This window comes from Neolamprologus brichardi, chromosome 20 (genome assembly GCF_056152115.1).
Source record: "Neolamprologus brichardi isolate AB-2024 chromosome 20, ASM5615211v1, whole genome shotgun sequence".
Classification (NCBI taxonomy): domain Eukaryota; kingdom Metazoa; phylum Chordata; class Actinopteri; order Cichliformes; family Cichlidae; genus Neolamprologus; species Neolamprologus brichardi.
The window spans coordinates 4,876,118-4,899,159 of record NC_142123.1 but is presented as its reverse complement, the minus strand read 5'-3'; the positions used below and the strand labels follow the sequence as shown (position 1 = coordinate 4,899,159).

At 39.6% G+C, this 23,042-nt stretch overlaps 2 protein-coding genes across 3 annotated transcripts; both read right to left on the bottom strand.

Moving 5' to 3' along the window:
* Positions 1-6,202: 6,202 nt before the first annotated feature.
* tmem201 (transmembrane protein 201) lies at positions 6,203-19,274 on the bottom strand. Of its 2 annotated transcripts, XM_006785538.2 has the most exons (11): positions 19,086-19,274; positions 18,544-18,664; positions 18,247-18,441; positions 17,984-18,163; positions 16,739-17,103; positions 16,448-16,648; positions 10,980-11,176; positions 10,130-10,192; positions 9,713-10,003; positions 9,392-9,520; positions 6,203-7,995 (listed from the first exon to the last, which is right to left on the bottom strand). In XM_006785538.2, exons 1-11 carry the CDS (start codon positions 19,211-19,213, stop codon positions 7,898-7,900), a joined length of 1,968 nt encoding a protein of 655 aa, XP_006785601.2. In that variant the 5' UTR covers positions 19,214-19,274; the 3' UTR covers positions 6,203-7,897. The 2 variants fall into 2 exon arrangements, with proteins under 2 accessions (XP_006785601.2, XP_087689479.1); XM_087833353.1 differs by having other exon boundaries at positions 9,713-10,192.
* An 864-nt stretch (positions 19,275-20,138) lies between these two features.
* Positions 20,139-21,381, bottom strand: foxl2l (forkhead box L2-like). The gene has a single exon (XM_006785775.3). It carries the CDS (start codon positions 21,278-21,280, stop codon positions 20,477-20,479), a length of 804 nt encoding a protein of 267 aa, XP_006785838.2. The 5' UTR covers positions 21,281-21,381; the 3' UTR covers positions 20,139-20,476.
* Positions 21,382-23,042: the final 1,661 nt, after the last annotated feature.

Genomic DNA, 23,042 nt, shown 5'->3' with positions numbered 1-23,042 from the left:
CTATCTATATATATATATATATATATATATATATATTACAACGCGTTGTCACACGTGACTACAAAGGCAACGTGGGATTTGGAAGGTAGCGGTAGTGGTGGAAATCTTTCAAAGTAGCAATACCACAATGTGGATCCACAAAACGATTCCCCCCCCCTCCCCTCCCCTCCTGAGGGGAAATATTTGAAAATCTTGTGAGGGATGCAACATTTGGCTTGTTTCATTTTATGAATGAGTGACATGAACGAGGCATATTTTTGAGTAATAAGGACATAGTTTGTAAGCTGATGCTTTAATTTCAATGATGGTATAGACGTTAAAGAGGAGTCCAATGCAACCTTTTTGGCTTTAAGGAGAAAAAAACAGTCTCACTTATTCTATAGACAAACTAATTAACCAGTTATTCATGTAATAAATCTATAGATTAGACCTATAGATCATAATTTTGCCTCTTGATTTGGCAACATCATCAAATTATAGCTTTGCCAACCCGTCAGTGAGAGTAATAAAACATAAGTAATTTATTAAATGAACAAAGATAAATTAAAGTAGGTTATTTCCTCTTTTGATTTCCTTCCACTTTTGCGAGTTTCATGAGCCAAAATAGATCAGACGAGGCTTTTAGTTTTTGGAATTCACACAGAGTTTAATTCAGTACATTCCCAGTTATTTATGTCTGAATTTATAGCTGCAAATAAATGTAAAGAAGCAGATATTTTGTGGGGAAGGAAAGACAGTAGATTCCAGCTGGCAGCCAGTCAAACATCTTAAATAACAAAATTAATCGTGTTTCTTCAGACAATTTCTTTCTTCTTCTTAAAATGTTGCCGTCTTCTGTCAAAGTGAAAATCTTGCTGGGAAGCCTGCCTTCCTGTTTTCTTATATCTGTTTAAGACTATTTGTACTTAAGCTTTACCACAATCAGTGAACAAAGACACCGCGCTCATCGTGGAAGTGGATCCCGAACCACGGCGGTTGTACTACCATAGAAAGGGGAAATGCAGGGGCCAACAACAACAACAGCAGCGTGACTTTACAACTGTTCACTAACTAACGTTAGCAAACAGACAAAACAGGTTTTTCTTTTCTCTGAATTCTGTGCCAGACTTTTTTCTTAGCAAGTCACATAACATGCAAATAAATAGATGATCTCAGTTGTGTTTGTTCAGTTTGGGTTGCAGGTGTTGATATTTCTGAGTTGTGGTCTGGTGCTGCTAGATACGTTGGCTTCCTGTTTAATGAGAGGCTACTGTCTTGAGCACTCAAGAGCTACAAGATTCTGTAGCTTAGAGAACACACACAGATATGTGTTTGTGAGTTCACCTCAGACCAGCTGGTAAAAAAACAACAAAAAAACAACAAAAAAACAGGAAGTGATTGTGCAGAAGAGAAACTGTTTGGCCAGATCGGCAGACTGAAAGCATGAATGCTTCCCACCCTTTGCCCCGAACGGAACTATTTTTCAACTACGAGCCAGAAAAACCCCTCGACAGTAAACAAGCTGCAGAGATGAATCTCGTAGCTGCCTGATAAATGCGCTATTCATCTCGAATCTGATGGCAACTCAAGATTAAACTCAAATTAAGAAAGCATTGGAGTTACAGTTTCGATAAAACTGAAAGTATAGCCGTTAATCAGGCAGTCCAACACATGGCACAATAAAAAAAAAAAAACACCAACAAAGTTTAGACAGGAAACTTTTACAGTCATCATATAAACACATGTAGTTTGATCACGTGATCAGACGTGTGTGCCTTGTTTACCGTCTTTAAGCTTACCCACAGTTCTGTGGTGCATCAGGAAAAGGGTCTTGACTTCCTGTCTGTGCGTTCTTAAGAGCTCGCGCTTCTTTTTTTATTCATATGCTTTTTCTCTTATTGTCCCTTCGACCTTCTTTCTTAATGGGTTGTGTAATATACGACAGAGCAAGGTGGCTTGTCAGTACTATCAGGTCCCCATTTCTGTGGTTCAGAGAAAGCCGCTGTTTAACATCGGTTTGGCTCATTTATGTGACAGAAATCCCCACCAGTTTCACATTCAGGTAGAAAATGAAAGTTTTCTTCTTTTTTTTCAATCCACTAGAGAAGTCTATCACCTAGATGTGATTCAAATGTAATAAAATGTGCTGAAAAGGAGTCGTGTTTTCCAGCTGGCATAATTTAGCACATTTGGTTTTGAGTTCACCCACGTTAAAGCACGTTGTTCGCCGTCTAGTCACGATACTCAGAGCTTCTTTGCATCACTTTGACTCATACGATTCCCCAAATGCTTTTACAGTGTGCAGCCAAAACTCTGCTGCTGCCCTTAAAGATCATCTCACGTGAGATCAGACACAGATGAAAAGAGATTTAAATGCTACCTGTGAGTTTCGTGACTTCTCCAGACACCCAATGTAGTTTTTGTGGAACTAAAATTGAGTAAGAGATGAGAAGAGATTTGAAGATGAGCCCAGTTTGGTTGCAATAGTTGAGTAAAACATTTTAAAAAGAAGCGGAAAGAAGAGGAAACCTTACATTAAGGGTGTTGTATTTTGTATATACATTTTAATTCAGTTGATTTATTTAAAGGGAACAGTGCATATTAATGAGCAACATGCCACTTTTCACCTGCCAGGTCAGAGCAAAAAAATAAATAGGAAAGTTAACACAAATCAGACAGTGTACAGCAGTATGGTTCAGACAGCAATATGTAAAATTACAACATGAAAATTCACAGTACAAGAAGAAAACACATAACAACAAATAAATATAAAAACATACAGCATCAAAGATGACACATAACAGTATAAAATTAATGGTAACAGATCTGATTCCTCTTTAGCCAATTCACTTGTTACAGCAGCACAAGGCACAGGAAGAAAAGGTCAATTAGAGATATATTAAAAAATAGAAGCAGAAAAAAAGACAGAAAAAAAGCCAAAATACTATATTATGTGCACATGGTTACTATAGCTAGTAGTACATTTTTTTTTAATTACAGCTGGAATTTTATTCCAAATATTATAATAACATTATTTGGGGGTAGGGAATAGTTGAGAGATACTGATTAGTAAATAACTGGACATCAATCACTTATTATAGCTTATTGTAGAATATTATACTACAGTTTATTAGGCAGATATATAAGCAGCAAGTACAAACAAAGGCAGCATAGCTCATGATAGCACTTTTTTTAGTTATCAAGAATAAAACAGGATCCAAATTGGATTGAATTAAATAAAGGTAAGCACAATAGCATCAGGAAACTCATCTTCTTGTTCTTTGGATGCAAACATATCTATTCGGTTTAGTTTAGTTTAGTATTTTTCACTCGGTTAGCCCCACCTGCAGTTTCAAGGGGGCTTTTGATGCATGTATTTCACACCCTTTGCCGTGAAATTCATGCTTTGTGTCTGAATGATCTGAAAAAGAGGAAGCGTGCTGTGAAAGGATTGGACCTAAGATTAATCTTTGAGGGAGTGCACAGGGGATTCCAGCAAAGAGGATGAGAAACTGCTCTTGCTGACTGAAAATGTTCTGTCAGGCACTGTAGGGTAACTCGCAGACCCCTACAAACAATTGGCGTGCCATGTATAGGACAGCTGCACAGCCAGTCCGGTGCTTTGCAATTAATATAAGTCCAGAGAAGTGCTGTGTCACGGGAGAAAAACAGCAGCATTAGTAACTAAAATTAGATTTTAGTAATTTATAGAAGTTTCATTTCCTAAATCTACAAAATGTCTCAATATAATTACAGTGACTCAAAGAAATGCATTTATTTCTAAAAGTGTCTGATCTAATGCAACCAGTCAGATTCTGCTCTAGATGGAAAAGCTAAACATTTTAGCTCCAAGTGGAAGAACTGGCAATGACACTGTTGTGCAGACATTTGAGTCATCTGTTTCCCAGATTATTAATCTTACTAACCGCAGGGATCACCCGATTCTTCATCTCAGCTGGTGAAAATATTTCACTCTTCCAAAAATATTCAAAAACTGCAAATGTAATGCGATTCTCATCACCTCCGCCTTACTTAAACTGCAGTGCTGCGTCTCATTTTAAGCATCATATCTGCAGAACATCAGCACATAATTAGTGATCAAGTCAGCATAACAAACTTCCAGTGTTTCAGTTTAAATATGTTGACTTGCTTCTGCATGGAGCTTTTGATTGGATTTAAAATGATGAAATCAGCTCAATGAAAAATATATTACTTTCATTCATGTTTTCCACGGGATTAAGAAAGCATGACTTACAAATGATGAATTGAAATAAAAAAATGTTGTGGGTAGTTTTGTGTTTGTTTAAAAAAAAGTGAACATAGACAGTGGTGCAGGGAGGTTAAACTCCTTTCATATCACGGGTCATATATGACCCACTTTGAGATATGTTATTTAGAAAATGAAGTGCTATTACAACACAAAGATATCTGTCAAAACATCTCTTTTGGCTTAAATTTTAAGAAGTAAATGTTTAAAATTACAGAAATCTATAACTTATTTATTTTGGTGTACTATAACTGATCACTGGCGTCCAGATTGGAGTCTGGTCCCTGCTTTAGAGGGTTCATGTCGATTGCTTTCCTCTCGCTCGTTCAGTAAGTAGAGTGAAAATGTACTTGTGAGTGATGCCAACTTCAATGCAAAATGGTTGAAGTTAATCAAAAAATATTGAATTTCTAAAATTCAAAAAGGAGAAAATATCACTTAAAACATTTGAAACAAGTTTGCACAATTTAATTTGATTAATTCAGCATTCAGGTTTGTAGAGTCATGGTTGTTACAGAGGGTGCAATAAGCAATCTCGAACACGTTTGCTGTTAACATTTGCCGTATTTCACCATTTATTCTAAACAATGACTCAGTGTTAAGCTTAGGCTCCCTTCCTTAAGGTGATAATGCGATTAATGAAGATGTGAGATGATGTGCAGAGAGGAAAAAACAAAATAACTTAACTTATCTGACGTTAACGCAGAATGGGTCGTCCATTCTCTGGAAAAAGGAAGAACCAAAAATAACATCAAAACTTAACTTGCAATGAAAGTGGAGGAAAAAAAAGTGGAGGAGTACAGCTCAGGGCTTAAAGGGAAGGAAATAAAGCCTTACACAGAACTGATGAATAATGAGATATGAAGATTTCTCATTTCTGAACTTTGGACAAGAAAACAACACATTAAGATCAGAGCGCAAACATAATTCACGTTGTTATTATGTGCAAGTTATTTTAGAAAGAGTCATAAAGTTACCCATGATAGGTCAGAAAGATATAATGGCATGACTTATGGTATTATTTAGTCATAAATAATTGTTTTTATACCTAAAGCCTTTTTAGAACTAATAAAAAGAAAATGTTCTGATGAAAAGAAGTATATAGTGGCTCTATAATGTAAGGGTACACACATTTACCTCAAAAACAAAAGATCCCAACCCATGGAGGAGACCCATCATGGTTATAGTGGAGTGAATTTGTGGCTATAAAATCGACGTTTCCTTCCTACAAGACTCTTTCCTTCACCCTTGACAGCTGCCTGCAGTCCACTTACGGTTAATCTCTCATCAGCTGTGTAAATTCAGCTTTTCATTGCCATAGCAACCCTTAAAACATATGATTATCTTTAACACTTCAGTGCAAGCTTCAGTTTGCTGAGGTGGGCCAGAGATCAGAATATTTAAAGACTCGGACAATGCCTAATGGTGCCAGAAGGGGGCGAGCTTAAGGCACAACATTTGGAAGCACACTGAACACAAGTGTTTCAATCACTTTCATGGCCACATGTGTATAAAATGGAGCAGCTAGGTATGCAGAATATTTTCTCAAACTGTGGAAAGGTTTGGAGATGCCCCTTCCTATTCCAACATGACCGCCGTTACTGCACAAAGCAAGGTCTATAAAGACACAGATGAGCAAGTCTGGTGGAAGAACTTGACTGGCTTGCACAGAGTCCTGACCCCAACCCGACACAACACCTTTGAGATGAATTGACGTGAAGGCAGCGAGCCGGGCTTTCTCATCCAACGTCAAAAATTCCTATAACACACTCCTAAACTTTATGGAAAGCTTTTCCTATGGATTGAGAATGGCACGTCACTCAAGTTCATATGTGTGTGTGAAGATGAGCAGATGAGCTAATTTCTTTTGGCAATACTTTGTAACATCTGTTTTGATAGAGCAGGTGTAATTACACAGCGGTAATTAGGGAAAGAATTTTGTTTATTTATTTAAAAAAAAAAAAGCAAAAAAAAAAAAAAAGCACAGGTCCACATGAAACCACTGTTGTTCCACAATTACAGATCAAATGTGTTGCTTAGTACAAGGGAATAACAACTAGACAACCTCTGATTTTAAAAACTGATGACGTAGGCTGCGAAACAAAACAGTTAAGTTCAAATACATGTTCAAACAAACTGACTTTCAAGTGAATAAAATAATGATAGCTTGTCCATTCCAGAGAAAATGAACTGGGATTTAAGAAAGCATCAAGATTTTAGCACATTTCATACTTTTTCAATGAATGAGTCGATTCAGAGTCAGGAAAAAAAAAAAAAAAAAAAATCAAGCACAAACATCTGCATACAACACTGAATGATTAAAATGAATACCATAAATCATTAGAAAGCCGTCCATTGATAGTTTTCTACAACTATTGCCAGACAAATGTAATAATTTATAACTTTGGTTCAAAGTAACTTTGCATAAACCAATAAGTAAACTTAATATTGCAACAAAGTCAAATTACTCACTTAATAATTCAAAAATCACCTGAACAGAACAAAATCTTTCCAAATTTCATACGATTTTTGTTTTGCATCACATGCAAAATTGCAGCTTGCGAGTCTAAAAATGTACAAGTTTTCTGAGAATCGGCTGATTAACATGCACACAAATAACAATCAAACATCCGTGCTCTCCATTTCAAACAATTTTTTAAATCGCGTAAAGTAGAACACGTCCGCCAATTCAGAAAAACAAGTGCAAAAATATTTCCAATCTGTAATAACGTACATGCTTGACTATGAGTAATAACAAAAGTAACATAAATTAGTTCACAGCTGAGTTGGCAGGAAAACTTCCCTCTCTGCGGCTTGCTTGTGCAGACTGAGGGAGACAGCAAACATGATTTCTTCCATATACTGGAAATGTTTTATTTTTATTTTTAAACCACACTTGACCTTAGGAGCTGTCACACTTACAAACTTGCTTATGAATAGCTTTACAGTAAGAAAGAACCGAAACTGAATCGCTTTGGTGAGAACCCTTTTTGTAGTGAACTGCTGAGAAATGTTTATGAGATGGAAATGTTAGGAATTATTTTGACCCTAAATAGGCCAACAATAACGGAGCACCACTTTTTACTTTCCTCAGCTGACATGTAATGGCACCAGTACAAATGCCAATAAAACAAAAACTAAACCACAAGAAAACATGTCGCTTAACATTTACCAGTTTCTGGCTGCTGTAGAGATCCAGCGATGTTCAGTTGAGGGAGGTAATGCACTCGATCAGTGTAAGTAGGTAAGACGCGACTTTGTGCCCAAGCAGCGTCGACTGAACAGTACATGTTTATTGCACAATTCACAGCGCAGGTTTTAAAAAGCCATCAGTGCAATTTCATCTTTTTTTTGTTTTTTGCTCCTTCTTATCATTTGCACCTGTCTTTGTGTAAGAGGAGCAGTGATCAAAAGGCAAAAACAAAACCCATTTCACGTTTGAGCACTAATGACTCACAAATATAAGATCTGATTTTACTGCACAGTTCTTCTGACATCTGCAATTTGCATCGGCAAACAGTAGGTAAAGCACCAGAGAGGTGATATTTTCTTGCACTGCTGTATGTCCTCTCGTTGCGCAGGAACAACAGGTTAGTCAAGGGGCCAGAGGCACACTTGCTCTGTACGGGCTAGCAGCTCCTCTGTCGACACTCATCTCCAGTTGTTGTACAAGTAGAGGCAGCCGAAGAACAGGTTGGCAGTCAGGCTTGCAAACAGAAGCCCCGGCCATATGAGACGCTTCGCAAAATCTGGAGAGAAAAGGCAAACGTGAGCCATGAGCTCTATCATCAAACCACCTCATCTGCTTTTACATTTTGTGTCTGCGTCACAAAATACTTTCCCCCCTTTAAATCAGAACAAATAGAGAAGAAGTTACAGAAACTAGGGCTGCTCGATTATGGCAAAAATGATAATCACGATTATTTTCACTGAAATTGAGATCTCGATTATTTGACGATATTTATTTAACAATAACAATGTATTGAATAATGACTTTAAAGATTGTCAAACAATGATATAAAATAGTGTGCAAATACTGATAACAGTGCAAATGTTTGCAATATAAAAAATAAATGAAAAATGTAAACATCTATGTTTAGTGAACTTTGCAGTGTTGCTCTGTGGTGCAGCTACGACACTGTAGCAAAGTTTACACACTGTGTCTACTTGATCCACGTCTGACTCCACGAACCCATAATGTTTCCACACCACTGAAGTTTTTTTTACCTCTTTTCAACCAACAGCAGTCACTCTCCTCTCCAAATAACTTCTGCTTAGCTTTCCGAGCTTCCCTCAGATCCTCTTAATCAGCGGTCCCCAACCCCCGGGCCTCGGACCGGTACCGGTCCGTGAGTCGTTTGGTACCGGGCTGCGAGAGTTGAGGCTCAGGTGTGAAATGTATAGTTTTCAGGGTTTTTATCGGTTTTCAGCGTTATTTTGTTATCGTTTTTATCGTTTACTCTGTTTTCCTGGGTCTTTTCACGTGTGTTATGAATAAATTTTCTTTTTTTTGGTACCGGTACTAGTTTTATTTTGTTGTATTTATCCGCGACACCTTAAAGGCCGGTCCATGAAAATATTGTCGGGCATAAACCGGTCCGTGGCGCAAAAAAGGTTGGGGACCGCTGCTCTTAATTGTTGTGACACGTGTTCGAAATGCAGAGAGGTGCGCTCGATTTGCCACATGGAGCAGCGCGAGAGTAAAGCACAAGGGAGGGGCTAATAATCGGCTCAGTCATTTTTAATGATCGTTGAAAGCCCAGATCGTAATCGAGATTAAAATTCGATTAATTGAGCAGCCCTAACAGAAACTACAATCAAGTTCATTGAATTGATTTTAATGAAGCCCACAGGTAGCTGTGTGGTAGCAGTGTTCTTAATATTCTGTCCCTCATACATGGGGTGCTGCATTAGTTCCCGTCACTTAAACTGAAATTGCTTTAAGAAGAAATCTGTTTGCAGTCACTGTAGAGATCTGCAGAGATCAAAAGCAGCTTCAAATGATACACACATACATTCTGATGTATCAGCCCAAGCAGACTGAGATCTTTTAAAACCCAGTTAGCCAACAGGCATGATACAAATATTAAATTTTCTGACATAGATACATCCATCTCCCTGCAGGGTTGAAATCAAACTGCTTACCTTTTGGAGAACGCCTGCCCTCTGGACACTGAGTTGTAGTACCGACCAGGCAAGCAGAAGATCCTGAGGAGCTGCTTCGCTTCTCTTCCTCTTCAATCACACTATCGTCTCTTAACAAGGAGCTCAAATCTGCAAGGCCAATCAAGTAAAATCATTAAACCACAAACCAAACCATCTAAACATGTTCACAAGTTGATTTGTTTCATTAAAAAAAAAAAAGTTTATATTGCCACCTGGTGGTAGTTTCAGGAATAACAGACAAACAAAATAAGAAATATTGCCAGAAGTCTTCCTATAACAGTCAGCCTTATGTATACTTGCCATTTTGACTTTGAAAGGGTGACACATCGGGTGAAAAGCAGCCGCTGTAAACCGAAGGGGTCGGCTCAGACAGGAAATGTGATGGAGACGCGGGTGGGAACATGAGCGTGGGTTCTGGCTCTGCTGAGAAAAGCCGGAGTCTCTGGCCACCAATGTTGAGACGAGCGGGGCTGATGAGGGGACGCCGTTGTCTGGCAGAACCTGAACTGGATGTAACAGAACCAGCTACCGAAGGAGCTGGGGAGGGACCCGGGGATGATGGGCGGCTCCCAGACTTGAGCGAAAAGTAGTCTGTGCCAAAAAAGAGAGCGGTGAAAAATGTTTTCACTAAGCAACATCTTAGTGAAAAAAGCACCGAGCTGTTGCTTACAATGAAAAACTGAACAGAGGCCACAGAATCGCCAGGACTTTCAATACCTGAAGATTGTGAATCTTTGTACTGTGAGGCCGGTCTGCTTCCACTAAACAGGTAACCAGAATCTGAAAATTAAAAAAATAAATAAATAAAACTTTTCACCACAACCACAAACTGATGTTTTTACTTAAATCTGCATCAGCATTTCTCATAAACCTAAAACTACACAACTTCATGCTGAGGATCAGGTTTTACTTTATCACATTCAAAGAAAAATCGATAGTCTTCACACTAAAAATCTGCAATACTAGTAAATAATTAGTGACAAATCTGTCAGATTAAGCAGCTGCAAATGGGCCGCCTACTGTAGGACCACGACTGCTCCTAAAAACATACGCTTTACACTGCAAACACACATTTTTTAATGTTTGCATTTGAAATAAAACTGAGAAATTTAAGCACAGATGTGCCAGAGATTTCTGAAAAATCCTGTTAGAAACTCCATCCATTGCATAGTGTCTAAAAAAATAATGTATATTTATGCAAACACTTCAGCATAAACGACCTAAATGACCTCTTGGTAAGAAATGCGATACTTTAGATATGTTTGTGTAAACAGAGGCAATATTTCAGGTGATATTCCATAAAAACGGAGCTACGTAATTAGAAACCTCATGAGCATGCAAAGTGCTACAGTGTAACTGACTATAAAAACAAACAATTCCAAATACTAAGCCCAACCTACACCTGAAGCTACATGATTAATTTGCACAAATGTGTCGGTTCCCTTTGCTGAAATGTTATTTTGTGAGCCGTTAGACCGCAGATAAACGTCAACAAGCCATTAGAAGGATTACACAGAAATATCTGTCAGCACGAGCACAAACTGAAAGGGAAAACATCCCGCGCTACCTGTCCTGGTGAGGGAGGGCATGGTGCCGAGGCACAGGGCTCTGTTGAGACGCCCGGGCAGAGAGGAGGGGGAAGCCTTCCGCTCGTGACGACCGTGGTGGCGGTTGATGAGCTGGGAGAGGTTAGGGGGTGGAGTGGGGATGAAAGTGTCCGCCACATCGGTCAAAGGAGGGACTGTGGAGCTTCCTGCAAGGTATCTGCAACACAAGAGCAACCGAATGGTCTACTACCTGAAATTAAAGTTGTAACATAGCAGCAAAAACATACAAATACTTACATATAGAAAGTCTAACATAATACTTCTGAGGAGGGGAAATTGGGTACTGATAGAGCAAATAGTGTAAACGCAATTAAGAATTTTACCTGCTTACCACAATTAAATATATGCTGATTTAAAGACCAAGTACGAGAAGAAAACTGGGGACAAAGTTAGAAATGAGCTCTGACAACCCTTTAATGTCAGCACTAATGGAGGCAGGCTACGACAAGGCTGTCGCTGAAACACTGCAGCAGCTGTGTGACAGCACGCAGCAGCTGACGGGGAGAGACGAGAGAAACGCTTCACACACTCATGGGTCCACACAGAGCAGCGACATAAAGCTTCTTTGTATAATCAGGTCACTTCTGATTATTTCCACTGCCTCCAAAGTTGAGTAACAAAGTTTTACAGACTGGAAAGAGACATGCAGAAGGAGACAGGATGCTGGTGGAAAAACAAGCAGAAGACATTTCCTTTTATCAGTCGTTTATTATATTCCATGTACAGCAAGCATTACCACAAAGCCTCCGAAATGGAGCACATCATGAAAAGCAAGATACCCAAATGAACCATTTAAGCACCCAAAACGCAAAGTGTTTCATCGAGCATGTTGCAGGAAACCTTTGAGCAGGGATGGAGCTCCTTTCTGAGGCTGTTACAGAATATATAAACACATCGTCGGTGATCAAACTGTGATAAACTGTAAAAAAGTATCAAGATTTAGCATAATAATGGGTCCTTTTTTAAAAACTACCAAGTGTTTCTCCAACAGACGCTACTAAAATAATTAGATAAACATACTTGGGATAAATAGTAACAGTAGTATAATAATGAAGTACAATAATTTGTCACATATAGTAGCTTAAACCTACAGTTAACACTTTGAACATAGTGCTTCTAGAGCTAGACACTTGGCACAAAGAGGTCTACAGTCATACAGCTCATCAGGTAGAAACAGGAGTTCTAAAAAAATAATAACACGCAGAAATAGAAACACTCAAACCAGACATTATGCAAATATCATTTAAAAAACATGCAAACTGTGGCTTAAAGCAAACAAACTTTTGGGCAGAGTATGTAAAACTTTGGCAGAAACAACACATTTTAAACCTGTAGCTTACAAACCAAAAGGTAAAAATACTTTTTTTCTTACCCTTAGTACACACAATGGTCCAAATACAGGGTGTAGCAAGACGAAATCATTCACTTTTAATTTATTTATTTATTGTTTTAAATATTGGACATAAAAGCTTGCGGTAAATTTTAAACTACATGGCTGAATATAAAAGGTTTTACATACAATGTGGTCCTTAATGTGTCCCCCTCGGGACACATGGCACATGTCCAAACGATAGTCAAACTCTCATATTTGTATGAGCATGTCTGGGGCCACGGTATGCGCTTTGGCCGTTATCGGTGAACGGCTGCAGGATTAAAGCGCTTTGAATTCGGGATGGTTCTTTTTGATACACCCTGTACGTCACACAACTCTAACCAATACAGCTTGTTTTGTTCTGTGATGAACGTTACTTTTGAGTTTAAGATGCAGTTTGTCACATGTGGCAGTTTAAAAAACAAAACAAAAAAAGCCTTCAAGTTATTAGCAATTAACGTCACAGTATAAACAGCCAGTTTGACTTTTTTTTTTTTTTTAAACTGCGGCACTATACAGCATTGCATTGTGGCTTTTTTTGATGTATATCAGGTGTGAAAAGTCACACAGGTTCATAACTTGATCAATCATCTACCATCTTAGACTCAAAGCATGTGAAGTGTACTACACCACAGGCGCTGTTTTGACAACATAAATCTGTCAACAGAACAGTGCAACACAGTTTAAACCCACAGTTACAACACTCCAAAACTGACGAGCAATCGCAATCTATGCACGTTGTCTCCCATTATTTTGTAACACCTTCTCACACTAGAGTAAAATAAATAACCCCTACATCCAACACAATCCAACAAAAGTAAAACATAACTATGAAACTCAAATAAACAAGTTAGATGAAATGTTAGCACGTGCACTTCAAACGGTCATTAGTGTTTATCACATATCAACTTGTTAAAATACTGGCAAAGGTAGCATTAGTTATAATGGAAGCTAATACAGTTGTGAGTGCTGTAAGGTCGTCGTTTTAGCTGTAAATCGCCTCATTTAGAGTTTGTGCAGGACAATTTAGGATTAATCCTGAGAAAAGACTACAAGATGTTGCTGAGTGGAGCACCGATTAAAAATGAAACGGGGGGGGAAACCAGGAACTGATGCTTACACAAGATACCTCAAATGCTGAAACGAGCCAAGTACCTGTCAGGTAGTCACCTACAGGCTATTTTGAACTTGAGTTTTGAGCCCACAGCTATAAGCATAAAAATATGACACAAAGAAGTACACATAAATACTCTCCAAAACCTTTGAACACTTTGCATATGCAGATCTTTATCATGCTGCACCATCAGTGAGGCCTCTGATGGGCTCTGATCATTCCTCGATGTCACAATGAGCCCAAACATACAGCCGGATACACACACACACAAACCTGTTCAACAGTCTGGGTATTTCAGAAACTGCTAATATACTGGGATATTCCAATATAACCATTACAGAGAATGGTGTGAAAAAGAGAAAATGCCCAGTGAGCACCAGGTCTCTGGGTGAAAAAGCTTTGTTGAACCCCAGAAATCAGAGATCAATGACCATAATTCTTCAAGCTGATAGGAAGGGAGCAGTGACCAAAACAACAATTTGTTGAAACCAAGGTATGTAGAAGAGCATCTCTGAATGCAAAACCCACTGAACCTTGAAGCAGATGGGCTACAGCATCTCTGATCTCCAACAGCTAAGAACCATAAACTGAGGCTACGATTCGCATGGGCTCACTTTATTTGGCACCTACTTGACCAGTATTCCAAGCGACCAGGGTTCTGAGGCGATCTGAAAATGTGATTTCAACAGACTGCATACCACTGATCAGCTAGTCAGTGGTGTCACATGATGAGTCAGGAGAGCATCTCCTTCACGAAATTGAAAACCGCCATTTTTGTAACCTGGAAACAAGGGAAACGACAGAGAAACAACACCATGGTCCCAGAAGCCTGACAAAAAGCCACAGGCCGAGCAGCAGGTATTCACATCGTTATGTCGCATATAAATGATGTCATGGGATGTTCCACCGCGTTGCTATAACGACCTCACCCATAATAGCTGGTACTCTTTAGTAATGGAAAACGAGCCGTGCCAAGTCGAGTAGGAAGTAATGGAAAAAGGCCTAATACTAAATGTGTTCATGATCTGCATGTTTGATTTGGCCAAGATTTTATGCTGGATGTCAATCCCTTTATGACCAGTGTCGCCATCTTAACGGACCACGTCAAAAAGTTCAAATAATCTCAAACTTGTTTCTTGAACATGACGCAGAGTTCACTGCACTCAAATGACCTCCATAGTCACCAGAGCTCAATCCAATAGAGTACCTTTGGGATGAGGAGAAACGGGAGATTGTGTGATGTTATCATATCAATATGGACCAAAATCTCTGAGGAAAGTTTCCGGCACCTCTTAAATCTGTTTTGAAGAATTAACATGGTTCTGAAGGCAAAAGGGGGTCCAACTGGTACTAGCAATCAGTAAGTAATGAAGTGACCAGTAAGAGTATCTAAAACTCAAGACAATGCAAGGAGCCCTGCTGATGAATGAATAACCACCGGAGAGCACTGATTTCAATGCTGGACTCAGTGTTAAGTGAGACAAGTAACAAAGGGAATCTACAGAAGAACTGATACAAGTTCTCAAAGAAGCTTTAAGAAACAAACAATGTATCTGCCAAGTACACTGAGAAACTTCATGCTACTGTCTCAAGGTGAACTAATGCCACTGCAAGGCCAAATATTGGCCAATTCTGCATGATACTCTTCAAAGAAAATGTGTATTTGCAAAAATTGCTTAAAGTCAAGATCATGCAACTTTAGACGAATACTGAATGTTCTAAAAGTAAATCAAAAGGGTACAAGGTCACAATAATAATGGAGACAGGAGAAAAACTGCAGAATTTGGGAATAACAAACTCGGGCAGCTAAATACTTAAACCATTGTAAAATAAATAAATAAATGAATAAATAAACTTCAATAGTAAATGTCGATTAAAATTTGCAGATTTTGCAGGCATGCAAATTTTCTGTCAGCTAACATCACTACACATCATGCTCCACGTCACCTCCTGGTGCTGCCAATGACATGAGGTAAAAACACCAGAACAGGCTGCATTAGAAAATATCCAACGCCAATAAAAACTGTAGGTGATGTAAAGCGATAGAGAAAGAGTGTGATTACGCAAATACCACATCTTATGTGTGGTATAAAGTGTTTACACAAATTAGTATTTCATGCAGTGAGTTGTAGTTAGAAGCCCCACAGCTTTAACAGTGTTAAACGAGTACATTCAAAACACCTTTAAACAATCTAGTGAAGTGTAAAGCACAGTTAATAGTAGCTAAAACCAAAAATGTTAACAACCCAATATACTGGTTGCAAAAATTAGCTTATTTAAACATCATTTTTTTCACATATATGGTGCAGTAATAATGATGCTAAATACATAATCAGTCATTTGAATAGAGAACACCAATAGGTTGAAATGTCAGAAGGTCCTGTAAAGTTTACTTGTTAACCTTCTTAGGACTTTATAACTGATAATAATTAGAGTAAGCTTATGAATAATACCTTTATGATATTATGATTAATGAAATGTTTCCTCATTGCTTCTCTCAGTGAATAGATAAAAAACAATGACAATAACAATTATTCAAAGCAGGAGGACAAATCACTACTATGAGGTAACAATATTATCTGATGCAAAATTGTTTTAACTACCAAAAATTGATGCATCAAGCACTTGCTCAGCACATGGCTGTGTGGCTAAGGTAAGGAGAAGGGACTAGCTTCAGGTCGTGTGCCATATCTGGAGATTATCATTCACATGTCAGAACATCACAGTCATTCTCACACAGAGCTGGAAGATTGAAGGTTTAAAAACGGACAGTGACAGAAATGAAAAGAAATGACAACATTAAAAATACACCAATAACACTTGTTAGATTGATGCTTTTCGATCCGATGCTTATGAATGGGAAGCATTCATGGAAAGACGACATGTTTTTGTATAATCCACGGTTTCAAATACAATGTGAACATTACTGCTCAGGTTCTGACCTTCGGTATCTGGCTCTCCGTGCGCCCAGCGGTTTACGAGTTGCCACGGCAGCAGCAAAGCTGACGAGGCAACAGAGGGAGACGCCAACAAGCTTCGTTGTGTACATCCAGCTCAAGGCATCGGTCATGTAGCTCTCGACCATGTAGAGGCACAGGATGAAGAACCACAGGACAGAGGCTACAGCATCAATTCTCCTCAACCTGAAATGCAGCAAGATTTGTTTTTTGGTTTTAATTCAACTGGGAACTACAAACAGCAAGCCAAAGGCAAATAAAATGGTGGCTGCTTACCTTCCAGGTCCAGCTAAGAAGATACCAGTGAGACAAGTTAACAGGCCAACAGAGACTACAGCCAGCTGGTTGTCCTTCCCATGCTGCCACGCAAGCTCGGCATTTTCTATGGCCTTGTCTGGGATCAGCTCCAGGAGACTCTGCCACACAGGCAACACTCTGCTGCTGTTATCAGTGTGGGTAGACTCATTGTGGACTTGAGGCTTTGGAGGAACAACCCCACCACTTAATGTCTGCGAGCCATCAGGTGACAAAGGCTGGTCTGGCAATTCACAGAAAATTGTGGCAGCAAGGAAAGCACATATTAGGAAGGCAAGGGCCCGCAAGAGTACGACTCCCATGGGAGAGGACAGGGACTGGGCACTCTGCAGGAGGGAAAAAACAAACCAAACAAAGAAAACAAAAGAAACAGGCCGTTATTGTGACATTTTCACAGCATACTGAAATTAATAGCATACAATGTCAACATAGTGTTAATAAAGTCTACAACAGGGGTCTGAATGCCAATTAAACGAACTGAAAGCACTTATAGTTATAGTTCAGTGTTTTACCAAGAAACGGGTAACAGGACTGCACCACTTTAATGAATCACTAGTGTGAATAAGAAAGTCAAAGTTTAATGCATTTCATTAAAGCCACAGCAGTGGTTAAATATCGTTCACTCGTATCCTCACACAACCTGAAATTAGACATGACGTCTAACGTCACAGATCACACTGGAGCAGAAGCGGTAACAATTGATTAATCACTTTAAACGCTGAAAAGCAGGACTTGATTGTGTCAAAGCGCTAATCCTTATCAGCAGACCCATGAAAACAAGAAACCTGTGGATCACGTCACTGTTTGAACACTTGACTATTTTGTTTGAGTAGGTCAAAGAGGATCCGAATGCACACTAAGTAGCTACTGATAAGGCATTATGTCATTAGGTGTAACAACAAAGAGCAAAAGGATGAAAGTTTCCCTCTTACATTTCAAGATTAACAAATTATGTTAAACATGAAAAAGCAACAAGATGGTATCACAGAAAAAAAGTTACAATTAAGGCAGTTTCCTGCTTGTCTCAGCTAAAATAATCATGTTATTTAGTATCTGGCTAAAGGTCAAACACCCTGCATGCTACAGCATTTGGTCATTTAGTGTCTTTTATATGTGATTTTTTTTATTTTTATTAAATAATTCACAATATTTGCCTGACTGGGTGAGATGCGGGATTGGGAATGGGTGAGATCGGGTTGCACTGACCTTTACAAAGCCCATGTCTGACTCCCGGGTGCGCCGCAGCTGATTATTAAGAAGCACCGTACGAAGCTGACGGTTCTGATATTTAATGTAGTACTCCACTGCTGTCTGACATGGCCTGCATAACTTATAAGTCTGCTCCAGGTGGTGCTTGTAGGCTTCAATTTCCTCATCGTAGTTCTCCTACGGGAGAAAGAAACAACATTTGGTGTTATTCTTCAGAACAGCATGTTGGGCAATACTATGATGTGACAGAAAGTGCATACATCATCCCTCGGGATATATGAGGCCAGCTGTTTGATCTTTGCAGACTGGTTGTTATTACACTTCCGGCAAAGCAGCATCTGACAGTTGACCCACTGCAGAGTCTTAGGTGTCTCTGATGAAGGAAGGCTTCCAGATATGCCATGATTTAGATGCTCCATGTACTGAGCAGGAATGGGCTTGTTGTAGTCCCCATTCTGAAAACAGACAGTTTAAAAAAATGTATATGCGTTAGAGAAAAAGAATTACCACATTTAAGAAACATTTTTTTAAGCTGTTACATAGTGTATAATACTTACCTCCTGGAAGCCATTGTACTGGTCACAATTGGGGCAATCCCAGCAGTTCCTGTTCCCATAGGGCACAACTGTGTTCTGATTACAGAACCAGCAGTTAACACTTGCATAGGTGGGCTTCTTTCTGTAAGCAACAAGGTAAATCCAGCGTGTTATTCAGTGGCAACCGCTGCTGTTCAGTTATGCAAAAATACTTAACCTAGCCTGAGACATCTGAATATGCCCGTTGTATTGATGTCACGTGACATTATAAATACTAACTGTAAACATCAAACAGGGTTAGCTAAAGTTGGACTCACAAAACTGCGAAGCATCAAGTTAGTTAGCGGCACAGCTGCTCTTAAAGTGAGCGCCCGGGCTAGCGTCAATACACAAATCTCTCCAGAGGAGCAATAGGAGCAGGACAGGAAGCATTATTTCTTTAATGTCACAATTAAAAATCAACTGGTGTGTTTCTTTTATTCCACACACATTAACTTGTGCTAGCGTAAATGTAGCGTTAGCTACAAACACACCGCTGCGGTGCCAGAAGTCGGAGAAGTTACCTGGTGGCAATTTTATATATGAGCGCTCCGCCGGCGACAAACGCCGTAGCTCCGACTCCGCTGTACATTAATTCGGGGTATTCCAGCAGAAGCTTGCTAAGCGTCTCCATCTTTTTTCGCAAAAACATTAAACGTAGTGTTTTAAGATTGGAAAACACGGCGCGAGCGCGCACGCGGCAAACGATTCCTTTTGTTCACGCCCCTGTAACGGAAACGGAAAGTACGTAAACACCTGGACGCGTTCCAATAGGGTTCATTAAATCCTTGCTGTCCACTCTAACGCTTACGATGCTGCTTTTCATTTGCGCCAAATAACACATTTTGGTGGCGGTGTTTATTAAAGTAAAACAAATTAAAAGTGAAAGAAACTAAGTATGTTTTTCCTCGACGGTAAGTAAATAGCTGTGCAGAGGATACATGCAATGATCGTGTTGGAATGCGGGACAGGGCATTAACCCAGATTAAAAGCCTGTTCGGGACATAAAACATTATTAACTGTTATTGTTATTGGCTTCCGAACTTTTCTTAGAAATATCAGGTTTTCCTATATTTCCTCAGTATCAAAGTACTTCCGCTTGTAAAAGTTTCCATCACTTTACACAAGTAAAAACCTTCAATACTTAGAAACAGTTTAAATAAAGCATACAAATCTGTGAAATATTACAGCTAATATCCATTTTAAAACCTGCATTTTCAGGTAGCCTCGCTTAAAATGTATCAAGTGTTCTACAATAATAATAATAATAATCATCATGAATAAATGAATAATAATGATAACAAATTGGAGAGGGTGGAGTTTCTGATGCAAAAATAACTTTATTTGAACAAACGTGATGTATTTTACATCAAACAAACATTCACAATCGAATGAGAAAACGGGTCAGTGCTTGAATGTCATTCATCTTTTATAGCAGCTCACACATTTGGATAAATCCGGAGAAAACAAATAAATAACGTTACAGCAAACGTACAGGCCTATTCAAAATTATATACCAATATAAAAAAACTGAGAAAAAGAACAAAAGTTTGCTTATTTGTAAGCCTATAACCCGCAGTAAAAAAAAAATTACAAAATAAAAATGCAAACCTCAAACCTCAGACTTAGATCAGCTGTCTTCCTGCCGTTTACACTTGATGGGGGCAAGTTTGAAGTAAAATGACATGGTATATGGTAGACCTGCCGTCTGTAATTCTTACAAAAAACCCAAACTTTATAAAAAATCTGTATAAAATCTATACAAACAAAATCATCAACAGCATTATTTATAACAGTCATATGAAACTACCAAACTAAACCAAGTACCTGACAAACCAGTGACAGCCGAACTGAAATGGTGAGAGGCGAACTCAGATGTGAACTTGCCATCAAAGCACAGAATAACTCAAAAGTCCTACTGGTCCATTAAATAGGCCAGGGCTGGGTCCGCTGGCCTGCCGTAGGAGGTGAACTGCTGGTAGCTGCAAGCCACGGAAACGGTGCCTCCATCCGGGCTCATTGGTTGGGTCACCCCGCCGTAAGGATACCCGTTGTGGGGGACCAGCACGGGCGGGTGGCGGCGGTAAGCGCCGTAGTGAGGATGGTGAAAGTGGGGAGGAGGGGTGCAGTAGGAGGTCATGGTGGTGCCCGGGGACACGCTGCGGCAGTGTCCCGTGCTGACCGTAGCTGACGCATATCCCGTCGGTGGGGTCGAGCCGGGCTGGCACACGCTCCAGGAGCTGCTCACGTAAGGCTGCAGGTAGAGCGACTCAGAGTACTCCACGGGATTCCCGCCCAGGTAAGGCACACTCGGGGGTCTGTAGGGTCTCCGCACCCTCCTCCGCCGTCGGTAGTTTCCCTTCTCAAACATGTCCTCAAATGCGGGGTCCAGCATCCAGTAGTTGCCCTTTCTGTCCCCTCCGCTGTCCCTGGGCACCTTGACGAAGCACTCGTTGAGAGACAAATTGTGTCTTATGCTGTTTTGCCAGCCTTTCTTGTTCCTCTCGTAGTAGGGGAACTTGGACACTATATACTGATAGATCCCGCTCAGAGTCTGTCTCTTGTTGTCGCTGTCCTTGATGGCCATGGCGATGAGAGCCACGTATGAATACGGCGGCTTCTCCAGCTGTCCGGTCTCCTGCGCACCTTTAGGCTCACAAGAGTTTGAGCCGATATCCAGGATCTGCGCACCTTGGGGGGGCTTCTCCTCTGCATCCATGACTCAGGTAAGCTATCGGTTTGTTTGTGGGTCCGGCTGCGACTGCTATCTGCCCGGTAAGCAAGGCAGCTCTATGATTGTGTCTGCAGGTGCACACGGACACATACACACACTCCTCCCACAGGTACCGCGCAGCTGTTGTTGCCAGCTTTGATCTCACCGGGTTTCTCACACTGTTTATGCCGTTGTGTGTGAAACCGTGGAGGCTGTTTAGGTTGAAGCAGGGGTCAAGAGGCTGTGTTTTAACTGCAGTCAAAAAATATTCCCCCTTTTGAAGCAGGGCGATCAAAGACTTATTTAGGTGTACTGAGTTTACGTGAGTGACAAGTAATGTTCTAACACACAGCAATCCTAAAATCTTATCTACATCGGATCTCCACAACCTCAGGAAAGGCAACAGGTGGGAAAACATATGTAATATTAAACTGTAGATTTGATCTTCCCTAAACTAACAACTCAAGAAAGCTGTTTATATATGACATTTTGCTAAAAGCAATGCTCTTCACATAGTTTTACCATTTTATTTGAACTTGTAGAAGACGTTAAAGCATGCTGTGAAATATCACATATCTGCGTGCACAATAATGACAAAATGTACTATTAAAATAAGTCTTAACAACAGCACAAACGTGCACACATTTGCATTGATCTGTGATCTGTTACAGGCAGCTGCCTTTTTACAGTTTTACACATTGTTTCAGCTCTGAGACACGTGGTGGTTGGGGCTTTCCAGCTCCTAATGTTGCTACAGGCACAGAGGTACTAGCAGCACAGGTATCAGAGCTCAGCATACCACCCACATACAGTGAGGCATGAACAGCAGGCCTGTCTGTCCGCTGAGGACAGCAGATAATGATCGCCTACTCTCACCAGACAGTCTGTCTCCCCTGAACTGATAGGGAAACACTGATCTCAATAGGAGAGCAACCAGTGGAAAGAAAACTAGTATGTGTTTGCAGAGGATTTGAGGGTATTTCAGTTGGCTTCTGTTGTCACTGTAAATCTATTAATATTTAATGAATGGTGCTTTCACCATTATATTTGTTTAATAAAGTTAAGTACACTCCTCATATAATATTTTGATTATTTATACTGTCTAAAATGTGCTTTTAATTCTCATAGTGCATATAAACACAACACATCTGAAGTTTTCTATTAAAAGTTATGAAAATATGTATTACACTGAGCAAGTCTGCAGGTCAGGGCACCATATACTGTAAACGACATTTTGCACCACTAGATAGTTTGCATGTACGTGATCAAATATGAGTGCAATAGATTGTCTTCTGTGCAATGGTCCACACTTATTTTTTAATAGTTTACTTGGAAAATGTTAAAAAGGTGCAGTGATTTATTTAATCATGTGAAAACATACATGGAAATACAGTTTCAAAGGGGGAAAAACAGAGTTTGTATATTTCTAAAAAGCATTCAACAAAGTCTGAACTCTCTTAGGCAAGGTTTCTTGTAATTTCTTGAAGTACTCTAAACAAGTAGTTCTCCAGGTTTCTTAAGGGATATTTCATTAGTTCTCTTCTTTGTTCTGTTCTCTGTTGGGATGATTCCACATTGCTTTAATGATTTTGAGGTTTGATAGACTTCTGTTGTGTTTTTGAACCAGGTTTGCTTTAACTGCAGTGGCAATGACTTTGGGGTAATTTCGGTGCTGAAATATGAGGTCGATGTCGATCAGAAGCTTTTCAGATAGTACTGCATGGTGCATCAAAATCTGACTTTTCTTCATTTATATTTTCATCAGTTT

Bases quoted from the DNA above. Each gene is read 5' to 3' on its own strand.
- foxl2l (XM_006785775.3), bottom strand. From the start codon at position 21,280: ATGGATGCAGAGGAGAAGCCCCCCCAAGGTGCGCAGATCCTGGATATC.
- tmem201 (XM_087833353.1), bottom strand. From the start codon at position 19,213: ATGTTTTTGCGAAAAAAGATGGAGACGCTTAGCAAGCTTCTGCTGGAA. The intron at 18,442-18,543 runs GTAAGTATTATA...GTCTGTTTTCAG, and splicing joins AGTACAATGGCTTCCAGGAG to AATGGGGACTACAACAAGCC. The intron at 16,649-16,738 runs GTAAGCAGCCAC...GCTGCATTTCAG, and splicing joins TTCTTAGCTGGACCTGGAAG to GTTGAGGAGAATTGATGCTG.